Raw genomic sequence first — 17,615 nt, 5'->3', positions numbered from 1 at the left:
GGTCGCGTATCGCACGACCGGAGAATACAATTCGTTGTAATCCAGACCAGGTCGTTGAAAGCAGCCCTTCATCACGAGTCGGGCCTTGTATCTCTGAGTCCTCCCGTCGGGACCTTTCTTCGTTCGTAACACCCATTTGTTCCGGATTGCTTTTCGCACTTCAGGCAGATCAGCGAGCACCCATGTCCTGTTCTCGCTAAGGGAAGCGATCTCTTCGCGCATCGTCACCATACAGCGATCTCGGTCGGGTCGTCGCACAACCTCTTCGTAGCTCGTCGGATCATCCATTATACCCTCGTCGCTCGTCGTATTTGAGGTTTACTGAGGAGAATGAACACCGCCAGGAAATGTACTGTAACTAACAAAATCACTGTACTTGTCTGGACAACGGCACTCCCGACCGCTGCGCCTCAACTCCTGTTGCATTTCATCAGCTGGTCTATTTAGTTGCGGTGGGAGCGCATGATCAGCAACGGCATCCTCGGAGTCATCCGCTTCGCTGAACAAACTATCGACACCAATCGCTTCTTCCGCTGGCTCGATATCATCACGATTACCACAGATAACTCCAGCACCATTCACAGACTCGACTGTACCACACGCAGGATGGTCACGGAATTCGTCCCAACAAAGCTCCATAAACTCCACCGGCTTCACTGGTTGTTTCACCTCACAAATAACGACACCTTCCTCCAGAACTTCGACGTCTCGGCTGATGCGGAAAGACCCCTTCTCAGAATCATTCACACGGTAGCCTTTTGTGTCTTCACAATAACCAACGAAAATACGCTTTTCGGATTTGGGATCGAATTTCTTCCTTTTCGCCTTCGGAACCAGGGTCATCACTCTTGAACCAAAAATCTTAAGATGCCCAAGATCTGGCTTTTTCCCAGTCTACGCCTCTTCCGGCGTTTTGTCTTTTAGGGAACGTGTAGGACAACGATTCACCACGTGAGCAGCAGTCGAAATAGCTTCTGCCCAAAACTCCTTTTCAACTTTTGCATCGTTGAGCATGCATCGCGCTTTTTCTACTAACGTGCGGTTCATCCTCTCGGCCGCCCCGTTCTGCTCAGGCGTATACGGGCACGTGGTTTGAGGTCGAATCCCGTTCGACTCCAACAGCTTCCGGAAATCTGCATTCACATATTCCTTTCCGTTGTCTGAACGCAGGATTTTCAGCTTCTTACCCGTTTGTCTCTCCGCCTTGGCCTTGAACGATTTGAACGCCCCCAATGCTTGATTTTTGTGTTTCAAAAAATAAACCGCCACGCGCTTGCTCGCGTCGTCCATAAATGTCACAAAATAACGACTTCCACCCAACGACGGAACCTCTACTGTACAAAGGTCGGAGTGTACCAACTCCAACAGCTCCTCAGCTCGTGACTCGCTGCTAGGAAACGAACGCCTCGCATGTTTGCCCTCCAGACAGGCAACACCATTCTTCAACGTTCCGGCTTGAAAATCGATTCCGTCCGCAATATGTTTTAGCTTCTTCAGCCCACCTTCGTGAAGATGTCCAAGACGTCGATGCCAAAGTTCAAAACTGTACAGACCACCTTCCTCGACAACGGAGATAACCAGATCGCCGTCTTCATCCCGAACTTCACATTTGTCCTTGGTGAATATAACGGTTCTTCCCTTTTTGCAGATGCCACTTACGGATAGCAAATTTGTAGCTAATTCCGGGATCTTCAGTACTCCGCTGACATCGATTTGACCATCGTCACTGTTCAAAACGACGGTACCCTTCGCTACGGCCTTCATGCTGGTATTGTTCGCCGTTCCGACATCATGATTCACCTTCTCTTCCTTCACAAACTTCTGCTCCGTCCGTGCCATGTGGCAAGTGGCACCCGAATCAAAATACCATTCACTGGTAATCACGTCTCCCATTGCGAAAATGGAACACAGACCCTTGTTCTTCCTAGGCTTTGGTTGCTGTCGCTTTTCCGGACACTTGGCAGCAAAGTGACCCGGTTTTTGACACTTGAAGCACGTTTTCTCGTCAGCCTCTGCTTTCGCCGTGGTTGGCTTGAACCTTCTGGAACCCTGCTTGACATACAAAGCATCTTCGTCACTGCAATTCATTGCGCTCCGTTCGATCTTCACATCCTGAAGTATCTTGGACTTGACTGCATCCGCTGTCAGCGCAATACCTGACGCCTCCAGTCCCATTATCATTGGCTCATACTGTACCGGCAAGCCCATGAGCAAAAACGACTGACGTCACTATTTGAGAAATAGTTATGGCAGCGAATGATATGTCGCTTGAAAATACACCATCTTCATTACCTTTTTTCCAGGACATTGGGTATAACCCATTCAAAGTTTTTGTCTGGGCTTTGGGTTTCGGCTTTTGTTTTGATTTTGGTTGTATTTTTCATTACAACTAACTAAGGATAAAAAGTTTATATATTATTATTGTTGAATTTTTCTAAATTTAGAACTGATTTTAGGCATGCTGATTCGAAAGAGGGCATTGCAATTTAAAATTCTTGTACTTGGCGACACCATGAATAATATTAAATGAATCATTCGCACATTGATGTTTGGAGAGAAGCATATGGAACGACATGCAAATACAAATCGAATGGAATTTTATCCAGTCGATCGCAATACAGAATATGGGTAAAAATACCAATATCGATGGGAGCGTGAAGGTAGCATTTGTAAGGGGTATTTCTGGTGATGATTTCATATTAAATTCAGTCTGGTAAAAACGAACAAAATTGCTTTTTTCATTTATTATAATATGTTAGTTCTATCATTAATTGACATGTCAATGCTGCAAAATCTTAAATACGAATCGTTTATCGGGATTGCAATCGATATGAAGCATTTGTGGGATGCGTTTATTTTGCCCAGGATACTTTCAGGGAATCAAAGTCCTCCGCAAGGCTTTCCATATGTTGGTTGAACTTTTCCACCCGCTTCTTTTTCTGTAGGAATAGAAACAGAGAATAATGAATATAAAACTGAATGGTATGAAGTTCATCACGTTTATAACTCACCTCTCTCTCCTTCATCCTCTTGATCGATTCCATGGCTGTCTTAACCATTTCGTCTCTTTGCTCTTCTGTCACATTGAGTCGGTACCTGGTGCTACCTTCCCCACTGCTCTGGTCCAGACTTTTCGCCAATTTTTCACGTATCTTTTCCTTGTCCTCACCTTTCTTCTTTTTCGTGATCACCGAGTCGCATTTTACCTTGAGCTTATTTTTGCTCTCGAACTGATATCTCTCGGCCATATTTTCCTACACTATCGAATTACGGAAAACTGGAATCTGGTATCGATTATGTATACACCTTAACCAAAACAAAAACGATTTTTCGTTTGATTCACAGGAACCGGCGCGAACCATACGAAAATTTCTGTGACAAATTTTGTTTTAGTTTTGATTTCACAGTTGTATGCCTACTGCGATGGAAGTTAGAAATTCCAAATTCACCGCCTGCTTGAATTTGAGATGAACGGGTAGCAGATGCAAAATATTCGAGCTTATGCATATGTGCCAGAGATGCCAGTATCGGCCGATAAAAAAAAATGATGGACTTTCCGATTATACAAACTAAGGAGACCCGACTGTTTAGTTAGCCGTTGTACGCACTAGCAGCACAACTCGAATAAACTATCGGCCGATAAAATGTGGCCAGTCTGCGGAATCTCTCAGGACTCAATAGATGGGACCTGAAAAGAAAAAAAAATGAGGGCCTAAGAATGCAAGGGGTGTAAGCGACTTGATCGATTTCTCTTCATCAACTTTTTCTTTAGTTAATAACTCAATTGCAAAAACGTTCCAATTTGAGTTTGCTATAGAATCCGATAGATGAACCTCACGACATCAATCGGATCAATTGCCTTCAACGGAACATCCGAGTTGTTTGCTATAGCGTCCCCAGATGTGCCAAATGCGGTCAGATGATACACCTGAAGAGTGGCAGTTTTCCAGAATTTCCCGATAATGAAGACAAATCTTGGAAAGGTAATGCAACTGCAACTCGCGCCCGGTAGCGTTTTTTTTTTGCGATTGGAAACCGACAAGGAGTGCTTTGTTTGTCACTCGATCAAATCACTTACCTACATCCCTTGCATTCTAAGCCCCTCAAATACTATTGAAGTGAAGGTAAAAAAACGCGAAAAAAATAAATCACAAAGAATCGCTCCAAAATCATCCATTTCCATTGATGAGGCTTGGTTGAGAAAGTTCTTCTACAGTGCCATAAACTGCGTTACGAACGCTTCTAGATGGAAAATATTTTTGCTTCCTTGCTACATCCAGTGTTCATACTGCCCGGCAAAGTTCAACGTTTGCGTCTTCAGACTCATATCGCAGTTTTTAACCAGAATCTGTACTTGTTTCGTTTGTAAAAAAAAATCCTTGGAGTACTGTTACTTTGAAGCACTCAAAGCTGTAATTATTTTCATGTTTTAATTACATAGGTACAAATAATTATTTTCCTTACATTTTAGTTTTCTATTTCAATTCTTCAGCAACAACTACTTCAATTCGGTTCTAGTCTCAATCCAACTATCTATTTATCTATATTTCCTTTTATATAATTCAACTTTCAATAACAATTCAACTAATACCATATTTTTCCATTGATCGTAAACAAATATGACGGCCTCCGGCCCGTACCAAATGATCTCCGTCAGCTACAGTGCGCGTTCACTGAATTCGATCTGTTCTCAAGTATACACTGAACGCTGAACGGAACGCTAATCCACGGAATATAACATCTGATGGGACGCCTTGGGGTAACAGCTCGTATGGCCGTTCCCTCACCGTTTCCAGCTTCTGTGGACTTTGCTCTAGGACAATCTAATTGGCGGTTTCTCGGAAGAATACTACCTTACAAGCTCCCAGCTATCGCCTCATGCTATTCCATGGTTCTTCTCAGCGCATGCTTATCCACCGCGGTGATGCGAGTTTTCTTGCCGGCCCCGGAAGGACTATAGAACTTGAGAAGCGGAAAGTTGCCCCGGGAGCAAAGGTTATCCTGATGTGTAGCTAACGTTTTGCGGTAGTCCAGCTCACGCGATCGGTAGTGGTCAACCCAAAGAGCCACTGTATTGTATAAAGTACACAAAAATATGGAAAACAACACCATTCCTATTGATAATTTCTGGCCGCTTCTAGTCAATCGCCTGCTTCAAACGGTCAAGCTGCTCACAGTAGAGAACCGAGTTGAGGGTCTGGCCATAGTTGAGCTCATCCCTTCCAATCCCACCAAACACACAGAAAAACCTTCCTGGCCGTCAATCCGGGCTTGACGATGGTTTGGGCCGGCTCACCGCTCTTCGACCACGACTTTTTTCGCTTTAGGTTGTCGTACATGATCCACTTTTCATCACCAGTCACCATCTTTTTCAAAAATGGGTCGAGTTCGTTCCGTTTCAGCAGTGCATCGCAGGCGTTGATTCAGTCTAAACGATTTTTTGTGTCAACTCGTGTGGTACCCATACATCCAGCTCTTTTTGGAATCCAATCTTCTGCAAATGGTTCCAAACGGTTTTATTGTCTATGCCCAGTTCGTGGCCAATCGAGCGAGTGCTCTTTTTCGACAGCCACTACACCAGAACGAAATCGATCAAACCAACGCTGTACTGTGCGAATCGTTACAGTATCGGGTCCATAAACTACACGAATTTTTTCGACCGCCTTCGTTGCAGTTTTACCTAGCAGGTAGTAAAAACGTAAAATATGGCGAATTTCTAGCTTGGTGGACTCCATCTTTGACGCGCTATAACTTCAGACTGAAAGGACAATCACAACACTGTCAAAACGGCACTTGTAGCACAGATTGTCGTCTTTAAATAGCCGTATAGTATGACCCGATGCGATAAGTACAACACAAGATATGTTCAAGTGTTGCCATATATTGACAAAATACGACATTTCTTTTTCCCCAACCCAATATGATACATTTCTTCGAGGTATATATGTATACAATGTAAAGAATAAAATCACGCTGGTGAATTTCTCACTGGTGAGAAATCACATGCAGTTCTACTTCTACTTGCAAATCATCACGGCTCGGGATCTGCGGGATTCAAATATGAGGATGACCAGCGTATCCTATCAAAAATTGACAGCTGTAGAAAATTGGAAATGGCCGCCCAAACGAAAGGGTCAATAAGTGTGACACCAACGAATGCGGTTTCATTTCCAGCTTATTCGAAAAATAGCAAGCCCGTTAATACAAATCCAGGCAAGTACGACTTTTTTACTTTTTGTTTTCGCGTTCATCATTCCCTCTATTTTTCCAGTCGTGGAGCGCCGATCAATATCATGTCAGTTACGAAACCACCTCAATATCTACGTTTCGGGAGGCGCTACTCTCACACCAATACCTATTGGAGTAACCCGAAAAGGGTCCAATTGAACCATCACACTGTCAGTGACGTAACTCCCACGAGCGACTTCGAATAGTGTAAAACAGCGTAATGGGAATTTGTGACTGGAAATCATAATCTTTTTAATCTTCTTCCTAATAATACCATAAATTTCTTATTGTTCTTCTTCAATGTTCTTCGGGAAATTTGCAGAATAACGCCATCGTGAGGATTTCTACTAATAATACAATTGGAGGAAATAATATGGATACTCATTAAAATGTACAGTCTGGCAGATTAGCAACTCGGTATCTATAACATCAGCACCACCAATACCAGCCCAAATTAGTTGTACAACTGTTCAGCCAGTTTCCTTTAAGGTAAATATGTTCTGCTCATTTTCCTCATGACGTTTACCGTGACCGTGATTATACTAAAGATAACACTCAGACTCAGGCTCAAGGCATTCAGAAAGCAGCTGGAGAAAACCTTGCTACAGGTATAGTATCAATTGTATTTGATGTTATTTGATGTTAGATCCATTTCAGCTGTGAGCGGATGAAGTGAATGACTTCGTTTGCAAATCAATCACAAAGTATAGCTCGGATCCTGTTACTTGCGGCACAGACAAATATAAAGCAGCAATGGGACTAATAAATTCTGTCCCCTATATATCGAACGAAGATCTGTCCACCACATATTTTGGTTCAAACCGTATATAAACTCGCATACGCTCTGGAAATCCATTCGGTTGATGGGGCAATACGACATGAGGACGGTCGCACTCAGACGCCTATGCATTATGCTCTTCTTTTTCCCTTCAATTTCTCTTCTGCAGTTGAACCGAACGGATGGCTATAAAACATGACGCTTCCTTTGCTTTTGATCATTTCTATCTCTACTCTCGCACCGTGAGGACTCGTTCGATTGGGACCGAGCAGACAGCTCGTAAATCTACCGATGGTAATGCACCACTAAGCAGCTCTGAAAAGCGCACCAGCCGCAGGAAGTGTGAAGAAGCCACATCGCCGACCACGAACCACCGCTTTGCGTGAAATTCGTCACTATCAGAAGTCGACCGAATTGCTGATCCGCCAGTTACCTTTGCAGCGTTTGGTTCGTGGAATTGCCAAGGACTTCAAAACCGACTTGCGCTTTCAAAGTTTTCCGCCGTTATGGCACTGCAGGAGGCAAGCGAGGAATATTTAGTCGGCCTGTTCGAAGATACCAATTTGTGTGCTAAGCCACGCAAAACGCGTCACATTATGCTCAGACATCCAACTGGCCCGTCGTATCCGAAGAGAGCGTGCTATTACATTAGCATATAATCAAGGGCCCTTTTCAGGGACACCAAATTTTTAATTAGAGTTCAGAAAAGTTTTTGCAGGCCGAACTGAAAGAAGCATTTAGCGAGAATCGTGGTATCGATGATAATTCGATACCGATGGGCGCCATTGACTATGGATTTGATAATGACGAATACGAAATATATGGTAGTGGATATTTCACCATATAGAAGAAATCACTTTGATGAAAGCTGCGTTATAAAATTATTTGTGTACGAATGCCGCAATCTCAGATCATCTTCGATCATCGTTAATCCCTATTATTTTTGCTTCAAAATATAACCATATCAATTCTTCAAGAATGTTTTTCACTGATGGTTCAAGAATCAACGGATCCACTGGTTTTGGTATCATTAATGAACATTACTCTAGCTTTCATAAACTTGAAGACCCTTGTTCAGTGTATGTTGCCGAACTGGCTGCAATATATCATGCAATTAAGACCATTGAGTCCTTACCATCTGATCACTATTTTATTTTCTCGGATAGTCTTAGCAGTATACAAGCCATTCAATTCTTGAAACAAAAGACGAAAGCATCATATTTTCTTATCGAAATTAGGAATGCATTGAATTTTCTTGTTGATAAAAGTATTCGAATCACTTTCATTTGGATTCCTTCCCATTGCTCTATTCCTGGTAATGAGAAAGCGGATACACTCGCAAAGATGGGTTGTATGCAGAGCACAGTTTTTGAAAGACAAATAGCGTATCGGGAATTCTTCTCCACTTTCCGACAGCAGTCACTCACCAGTTGGTAAAACCAATGGAACAGAGATAAGCTTGGGAGATGGCTATACTCTATTATCCCTAGAGTTTCAACGAAGGCCTGGTTTAAAGGGTTAGATCTTGACAGAAATTTTATTAGAACTATGTCCAGATTGATGTCCAATCATTCCGCGCTAAATGCGCATCTCTTCCGCATAGGTCTTGCTACTAACAATTTATGCAATTGTGGTCAAGGATATCATGACAACGAGCACGTTAATTGGTCATGTAATGAATTTTGCAATGAAAGAATTAAACTGGTTGCCGATTTAGAGGCTCAAGGAGTACACTCACGCATGCCGGTTCGCGATATCTTAGCTACTCACGACCCTAATTTTATGTTCCCCATATATGTCTTCCTAAGAAGCGCTAATGTTATTATTTAGGTCCCATTTCCTACTCCCACTGTCCATTCTCCCCTCCTTTCCTGTTACACATGCAGAACTTAGTACCCGTTGAGATAAGATTATTACAGGAGCTATTATCATAATAAGGAGGCACTCACTACCAAAGGATACCGTTGCTACATCAACTGGCGTTGTAGTTGTTACGACCTACCACAGGCACTGTTCCAGACAAGGATAATACCGACGAGGGAACGAAGGAATAAATTATATTTTTTCTTATATTGCACTGTAGTTGCACTGTAGTTTTAGCTAATTAGACTTAAGTTAATAATTATGTAGTTGTAATATATTGTATATAAATGTATTGTTTGATGGTGGCTCTTTATCCACTTGAGTCTAATTAAATCAATAAAGGAAAAAAAATGCCGCAATCGATAGTCGATACTAATTTGCGCCGAGTATTTCCTCGGAGGACTCGATTCCTCCTTTGAGCATTAATAATTGCTTTCTGGCAAAACGAAGTGGTATGATAATCACATTATACGAAAGATAAAATGCAGATGTTTTCAGCCAATCCCTTTTCAACCTCCAACGTCTCTTTCTCCCGTTTGTCGTTTTTCAATCCCATTACTCTTCTGAAGTCAGACCGAACGGAGCATTAAGCGAAAACCGAGGTATCCATGATAATTCGATACCGAAGGGTGCCATTGACTATGGATTTGATAGTGAAAAATGTGGTGGATCTTATCGAAGTGTATATTATATTACATATCGAAGAAATCGCTTTTATGAAAGCAGCGTTATAAAATTATTTGTATTAATTATTTCGATCGTTGTTACTGGGAAGTTGGAATTGTTGGGAAGGAGGTCTTACTTTTGCTGTGTAATTCCGAGGAGGAATCTCTTCTCAAGTGTTAAAAATCCTGCTACGGATCTACGATGATTCCAATTGTCGGGGCTTGGGAAGTGGGTACTATTTGCGCTGGGTACTTCCGAGGAGGAATGGATTTCCCCTTTGAGCGTTAATAATTTTTTCAGGCTAAACGAAGTGGTATGATATTCACTTTATTCGAAAGATGAAATGCGTAAGATTTATATGCTTGTTACTTATTTATTGTTAAGTCAACGTTAGTCCTACGTCCACTTTGCGGTTATATCAATAATATAACCCACGAATTTGAATGGAACAAATGTTGTAATAAGTGTAATTCGTATTTTTGTTTTAGTGAAAGAAAAATGTTTACATAAATAATACATTTTGACTACAAATACAATTGAATTATTAATAGCTTAAATTGATTTATCTCGATATCTCAATAATATTGAAATTTCAGTTCCTGCCAAAATATCAACTAGATCTGGACGCTGACATTGATGCAAAAAGGTAGTTCGTTCATTTTGTAATGATTTTGATTTTTTTTTGCGTTTTCGTTTTTATCGATTGCCAATATATGTGGGTATATTTTCATACATTGATACCTTAACTGGCCCACGGGCTCTTTTCTCGACCAATGAATATTCCACTTAATTTGAACTATCCAATTATCTTGGATAATTGGTTGCAAACGTTGTGTAGTCAGTCTGTTGGCGGCTATATTGGTGATGACGCTGGATGTGGAGGAATGGTCTGCCAAGGGTCCTCTATTGGTTTCGTTTTCTATGATACCAGCTCAGATGACACCAGTATATAGTTTTTGAGAAGTGCTTCCGCTGTGACGCTGATATTTCTGTCAGGAAACACTTTTAATTTTTGCATTTTTAAAGTCTGGTGTGCTCTCATCACGAAGGATTTTCCGCTCCTTGATGTACATGGTTCTCTGGTGGAAGATCTTACCTAGAAGATAAGAAGATTGTCGGACAGTAAATGTAACCGAATCGCTGTCTAATGTATGGAGAATTTTTCGAGTAATAGCGCTTTTTGTGCATCTGAAACGGCCGTTTGCTGCATGCCACATTAATCGCACGAACTAAATCTGATTGTGATCATGTAATGATTCAACGGTTTGCGTGTCTGAAGCAAACTCTCAAGCACTTCGGACAGCGGTACAACTTTCCCAACATAGAGCCGTTGTCTCGCCGATCGTTCGCTTGCAGGCTAGTCATCGTCGTGATCATCTTCGTTGTCCGCATTCAACTCCTCGCCACGAGATGATTTTTGACGTAGGACTACGTCTAACCGTTCAATATAGGGGCCCATTTCAATATTTCAGTGTGTAAAGTGTTCAGTTTTTGAACGTTAATACCTCCTAAATTAATGAATGGATTTTGGTTCCAAATACACACATTACTAGGAAATATACTCAGCAATTGGTTATATGCTATACATTTCGGGTTTTCAGCTCATATATAGTTCAAATTGATGAAAAATTGGAAGAAAGAGACCCCTACTTTCCCATACATTTTGTCTGCCCTCCCGCAGCAAACAGCTATTCAACCACGGGTACGGGCGAAACGTATGGACAAGGTGGAGGTGAGGGACGGAAAAAAGATACTAAATAAATATAGGCGGTTGTTACAACGTTAACTATATGGCTATATAAAGTGAGCGCTGGTGGTGTTTGGCCACATTCTATCATCGGACGCCAAGCAGGAAAGACACCGAGGAGCGATTGTGAACGCGAAAACGTTTTTGAATTGCTTTTTTTATAATAGGTCGTATGAATAAAAACAAAACTCAGCTTTACTTCACTTGAATCACGCATTCGAGCAGTGACATTAAGTATTTACTACGTTTGGTATGAATAAAACTGGCAACTGAGTATGAACTTTTCGAAAATGGAAGTTTACTTGATTTCGTATGAATAAAACAGCATTTATCAAATATTTACTTTGTTATTATCAAGTATGCTCATGAGCGTACTTTGCTTCTGAAAACTCTTTTGTTTATCTTATGCGATTAATATTTAGTGCTGCTATCTTACATTTAAACAAGTGAAAAATGTATTATGATGCGCCAAATATTCCTTTTCCGCTCGTTTGTGACATGACATCGGTCCTTCATTTGAGAAAAATCGGGCTACCAAAACATACAAAATATACAGAGAGGGAGATGACGATACTTTCAAGCAGTTGTACAGGTTTAGTCGCGAAAATGTAGGTTTCTTAGCAAGAACCTTTCTACCCAACTATGAGGAAACCAGAGGAGGAGCGTTGCAAAACATGCAAAAAATGAAATGTTTCCTGCGTTATGTGGGCGATCCCGGATTCCATGGATGCTCTTCATTACTTACTCTGGCATTGCAAAAAAAAACAGATATACGATTTTCTAGGTGGGAGTTGGTGAGGATTTAGGTCTACACCACCGTTTGCAAAACTTGGCAAACGTGTCGAGCGATCGTTGAAAAATCCCACGAGTGGAATAAATTCCCACCAACGAAGAAAGAATTTGAAGACGAAAAGAAATTATGGATCAAAAAGTACAAGTTCCCTTACTGCATAGGGGCTCTTGACTGCACTCATGTGCTCATAAAACGGCCACACCATTTTGCCGATGAATTCGTCAATCGTAAAGGATTGACGTCATTTAACGTTCAGGCAACGTGCAATGGACGAGAAATGTTCACGAGTGGGGAGTGTCGGTGGCCTGGTTCTGTCCACGATACCAGAATATGGAGAAATTCCGCCATTCGTGAAATACTCTCCGACAACAACAGCGATGCCGTTATGCTAGCAAATGAAGCATACCCTATAGCGCCTTGGCTAATGACGCCATTTAAAAACCCGTCATCTGCAGAACAGAGGTGCTACAACATTATGCATACTAGGGAAAAGGTGATAATCGAACGGGTATTCGGACAAGCTAAACAACGATTTCCCATTTTGCATTCAAAAGTCCGCTTATCAACGGAAAGAGTCTCACAGATGGTCGTTGCGTGCTTCGTGCTCCATAATGTGGCGAAGATAATGAATGATGAAGATTTCACGTTGCCGGAAGAGTTACTTCAGCCAAACTATGTACAGTTCAATGGGGGAGTCGATGATGGCAACTCTATTCGCCATAGAGGACAACGTCGTCGAGATGCAATTGCGATGCACATTAAAAATCAGTTATAATATAAAAAATATTCTGCCTTTAAAACTTTATTAATTTAACTTTAATTTAAAAAATATATACACTTTCAGATGATCATGTTCTCTTTGAGTTTTTTGATTTTCAGGACAGCAATTTCCTTTTTCAGAACCAACAGCTCCATTTCTTTTTGGTGTCGCTCTTCTTGGTTGGCTTACAATACATCCTTATAATCTTGTTGCCTTTTCAGGAACATAAGTTGCTCCGCACACACTGTTTGTTGTGTTCTGCCACGTTTATGGAATATAAAAAAGAATTAAAAAACTATAAAAGTTCTTTGAAGAACAATTTTAAGAGAGAAATGGGAATAAAAATACCATTTTAACTGAGAGCGCATGAAAAGTAAAAGTAGAATTAAAATAAAACACATACCGATTTTTGATTTGTTTTTGACACGCTTGACTCGGCGCCAGAAACTCGTTCTGCAAGCTGTTATAATCATAATCATCAGAAGAATCATGCTCCTCCTTCGGTGGATCCTTCCCCATTGCAATATTTTTGTTTCCAACTGCCAGACCATCTGTAAAAGTTATGATAAATGATAACATTTCATAAGTTTCAATATAATTGAAATAATTGAATGATTTTTACTTACACGGAACGCTGATGATGCTGGGATTGTCAACACCCCCCAGCAGTCCATAAAACTTTTCTTGCGGTTGGTTGAGCACAATTTTAACGTTCCCTGTTTTTTTTTGGTATCCGCTTTTTCTTTAACAGCGGTCTACATGTTATTGATTTTCTTCAATATTTGGTCGCCAGAGAACTCCAATCCACATCGGATGAACAACTGTTGTCGCATCACCGCCAACGCTATTTTTTTCTTCTCCCGCACAGGTGGTGTTTGCGATTTGGTAAGTAAAATTTTTCCTACTTCCTCCAGTACATCCACAAACACAGCATACATTTGTTCCTGATTAGATTGATTCTTCCTCTTTCTTCCGCTACCGCTGCTGATTGATTTTTCGGCAGATCCTTCGACTGTAAATTTATGATTGTAAACTAGTATTTTTAAGCAACAATTGAAAAATTCAACTTGCCATCATCTACGAGAACAATCTCTTCGAGTACCTCGATGTTTTCGTGGCCAAAAATCATTGTTATAGATTTTTTGAAACCAAACAAAAACAATTCGCGTCATCGAAGGTACGGTGTCGCCACCTATGAAAGTTTCGCGTGTGAGTGAAAAATATGTAAACAAACCGTTGCATATTTTCTCTGTAATTAATATACTGATTTCTCGAAAACTTGTACCGTGTTTATCTTACAATTAGTGGAAATTGTTGAAAAATAGTTTTTCTTAGCTGTTCCGATGCCCCGAATCAAAATTTATTGTCATTTAGTAGTGAAAAAAAAGCCGTTGAAGTACACCCTCTGTCAATCTACCTGCGAGAGAGGTAAACCGAATTAATGAAATTTGATATAAAAATATCCGCTCAGTGTTCATGAAATACCTAAAATACAAAGAAATGGCTTCTATTCAATCAGTGCTCTAATATTTTTCAAAATATTTTCCTTAGAACGTGTGAAATATGGACGTCAAAAGCTGCGCAAATTGCCCGGAGAACATGCAAGTCGGACGAAATTTGCTTGAAGCTGACTCCGAACAATCTGCAAAATTCAAAAGCCGTATTGTTTGTGTCGTCCCCGGATGTAAGCAGCGATATCGCCCCGGAATTTCTTTTCATGCCTTTCCTCCGAAAACGGACAAATCGCGGTATCTAGACTGGATCCAACGACTACGGCTAAAGATAGAACCTACAAAAACCTCCCGTATTTGTAGCCTCCATTTCACTCTCTAAGTATGAAGTGTAATACACGCCTTGAAGCAATAATATTATAATTTTTTTTATTATTATTTTACTTTTTATAGCAACAAGCCGTGCCACTGATCGCTTAATTCTTAGGCCATCAGCAGTTCCCGACATGAATTTGCCACAACCTCCCATCAGCGAAGCCAGGAAAAGACTTATTGAGGGCCGTGCTGAACGTGCTGCAAACCGTGCCAAAGTTGGGGCAGTGATGGACCAGAGACATGATACACCAAACCTTTCAGATCTTGCCATCAGAGGCGAATTAATTACTTATGATTCAAAACACGTTATTGCGCATTTTGCACCAAGTTGGACTGTTTCGGCCTTTTCCATAAGTGCGAAAATATGAATAAAAGTGCGCTCTAACATCGAATCATGTTGGTGTCTTCAGCGCACTTATTCTTCGATTGATAACGAATAAGTGCGCTGAAGACAGCAAATCGATTTGATGCAAAGTCGCACTTTTATTCACATTTTCGCACTTTTGAAAAAGTGTGAAACAGTCCAACTTGGTGCAAAATGTACAATAATAAAGAAATAAAATAAAACATACTTAAGCAAATGATACAAAACAGCCATGACGTGTTTGCACTTCCCTTTGCCAAATTTACAGGAAAACGAAAACAACCATTTGGAGAAGGAGATTTTCGTACGAATTTTTATTGTATGGGGTTCCGAGCTTGAAGATGATGACTGGAGGCAGGACGAGAAAATACTGAAGCCTTCATCGTGAACTTCTTCAACACCAACTATTAAAAGATGTCCACCTTTGAATACTCTTTCGCCTTCGACGACTAAACGGCTTCCACTCGCAGCGTAATCGAACACATCCGCAAACTCCACAGCCACGTAGCAGGTTTCATTTTCTCCGACTGATGGCTCCTGATAATGCATGAAACAAGGTCACAGAAAAACACTTTTAAGTTAAATTCAGCTTAAGCTACGGCAAAGTTTTTTTTTCACTGCATAAAGAAAACTCATTTTCCAACCGTTTGGAAGATAAATTTAGCACACAATTATTAACTTTTATTAAAATTTAGTATCCTGAAAGTTTGTTTACTTTTTCACAAGTAAAGACAGTATCCTTTGGATGCGGTAAGAAAACGTTTTCCCCTGCAGAAAATATATGTGATTTAACTAAATTAGCATCCTAGAGGATAGTTCTTTCGATACATACTCACCATTACGAAAATTTCTGCAAAAAACGTTAAAAACGGTGCGTTTAAAAATCACGTTCTTTTTGCAATTCTTTGTTGATATTCGCTTCACGCACACAAGCTGTCAAATTCAGCTTCGTAGTCGCGAATCAGTTGACAGATGTTTGACAAAGTAAGAACTATGTTCGAATTCGAACATACGTTAAAATGAAATTAGTAAAGTAAACTTTTAATCATACGGATTCAAGTAAATACTAGGAAAGTTTACTTGGAAATGGGCAGAATAAGTAAATACTTTTTTTTATTCATACGGCCTAATGTGTCGTTTTTAATTTGAGCGATATAGGATGGTTGTGCATAACGCCGATTTCAGTCACGCGCTCCGTAGAATCCATAAAGCGTCGCGCCTGGTGAAGAAGAGGCTCGATTTGATAGAATGCTGGAGTTTTTAAACGGTTTTATTTAGCTGTAACATATTTGTATGTTTGTATGTAACATGTTTGTGTATAGCGCTGGACCACATTAATAGAAATTTGACCCCCTTCCTGTTGACCAATTGATCTGAAATTTGGAACACACCTTTATCTCTGCTGTCATTATAAAACTGCGTATTTCATGATCTTGAAAATCCAAGATGGCTGCCGCTACAAAATGGCGGATTACATATTTTCCCAAAGCCCCATCAATATGGGTATCAAATGAAGGACTTGACTAGTAGAACACAGTTATTCATGAGGAATTCAAATCCAAATTATATCACGATACCAGACGATAAATACCTATTACGATATGTCTTCCATCAAGTGTGTGTTCGTTGCCGGCCGAACAATAACGCCTACAACATTTGCACCGAGTTTGAGTGTTTAGGTGAAAATACGAAAAAATCAAAATTTGTCGTGTGCTGAGGTTTCATTCTATCCTTTGATTTTTTTCTGTAATTTTGTGCTTGAAAAGTTGGTAATTCTGGGATCTGTTCTCCATGGTATTCGAATAATGGACACCCCTTGGTGCAGTCCTATGTCTCTCCGGTTATGTCCCCGACATTACCCACCCATCTTTTTTTAATGTCTTCGACGAAAATCTGAAATGTTGATGTGTATAAATATCTGCAAGCTACCTTTGTAACCGCGAGAATCGCAAAGTGATGTCTGAAAAAAGAGGGAACTGAATTGGCGATCTAACGCAAAACGTAAACGATCGGTGAGACATCTGGATTCTGTTTTTGAACTAAGAAAATGAAAATAAGGTAACCTAAAATGGAAAAACAAATCACGTATATTTTACTTCCGGACTTTCCAAGGTAGTTCTCACATGCAAGAACCATGCATTTTTCTACTTGTTTTTGATGATGCTCTCGAAATTCCGTCTTTGATTCAACCATTGTCAATATTTATACAATTTTCACTACTGAAAGAGATAAGAAAATAACATGTTATACCAGGAACAGACATACAGCTGTACTTGCGTTGTAAGAGTACAGCGTTGTACAGGTACTATCGTACCATGACAGACATACTTTGGTTGTACATTGTATCGTATGTCAAACTGACAATCAGAATTTTTCCAATTTTCAACACATATTTCAATGACGTTTTAATTTAGCGTCCAAACGATCAAGCAAATTTCCAGTCTGAGTTATTAACTCAATAGAAAGTCAGCGAAAAGAATGTTTGCCAAGTGTTTTAGTTCGATTTGTTCATACTACCCACCACTAACCGTCAATGGCGCTGCGCACAGTACAACTGTAGCCATGTACAGCGGTACAATAGGTCGGTACA

At 40.5% G+C, this 17,615-nt stretch overlaps 2 protein-coding genes and 1 pseudogene across 2 annotated transcripts; 1 reads left to right on the top strand and 2 right to left on the bottom strand.

Annotated features, from left to right (window-relative positions):
* Nucleotides 1-318: 318 nt before the first annotated feature.
* On the bottom strand, nucleotides 319-843 carry LOC129781829 (uncharacterized). Its single transcript, XM_055789377.1, has one exon. The coding sequence runs from the start codon at nucleotides 841-843 to the stop codon at nucleotides 319-321; it is 525 nt and encodes a 174-aa protein (XP_055645352.1).
* A 1,921-nt stretch (nucleotides 844-2,764) lies between these two features.
* Nucleotides 2,765-3,401, bottom strand: LOC129768460 (protein FAM32A-like). The gene is made up of 2 exons (XM_055770139.1): nucleotides 3,012-3,401; nucleotides 2,765-2,939 (listed from the first exon to the last, which is right to left on the bottom strand). Exons 1-2 carry the CDS (start codon nucleotides 3,246-3,248, stop codon nucleotides 2,853-2,855), a joined length of 324 nt encoding a protein of 107 aa, XP_055626114.1. The 5' UTR covers nucleotides 3,249-3,401; the 3' UTR covers nucleotides 2,765-2,852.
* An 8,334-nt stretch (nucleotides 3,402-11,735) lies between these two features.
* LOC129781817 (putative nuclease HARBI1) lies at nucleotides 11,736-12,850 on the top strand (annotated as a pseudogene).
* Nucleotides 12,851-17,615: the final 4,765 nt, after the last annotated feature.

This window comes from Toxorhynchites rutilus, chromosome 1 (genome assembly GCF_029784135.1).
Source record: "Toxorhynchites rutilus septentrionalis strain SRP chromosome 1, ASM2978413v1, whole genome shotgun sequence".
Lineage (NCBI taxonomy): Eukaryota > Metazoa > Arthropoda > Insecta > Diptera > Culicidae > Toxorhynchites > Toxorhynchites rutilus.
This window is presented reverse-complemented; position numbering and strand designations above follow the sequence as displayed.

Excerpts from the sequence above, each read along its gene's own strand:
- LOC129781829 (XM_055789377.1), bottom strand. The coding sequence starts at position 843 with ATGACCCTGGTTCCGAAGGCGAAAAGGAAGAAATTCGATCCCAAATCC.
- LOC129768460 (XM_055770139.1), bottom strand. The coding sequence starts at position 3,248 with ATGGCCGAGAGATATCAGTTCGAGAGCAAAAATAAGCTCAAGGTAAAA. Across the intron at positions 2,940-3,011 it reads AGAGGATGAAGGAGAGAGAG|AAAAAGAAGCGGGTGGAAAA; the intron begins GTGAGTTATAAA and ends CTATTCCTACAG.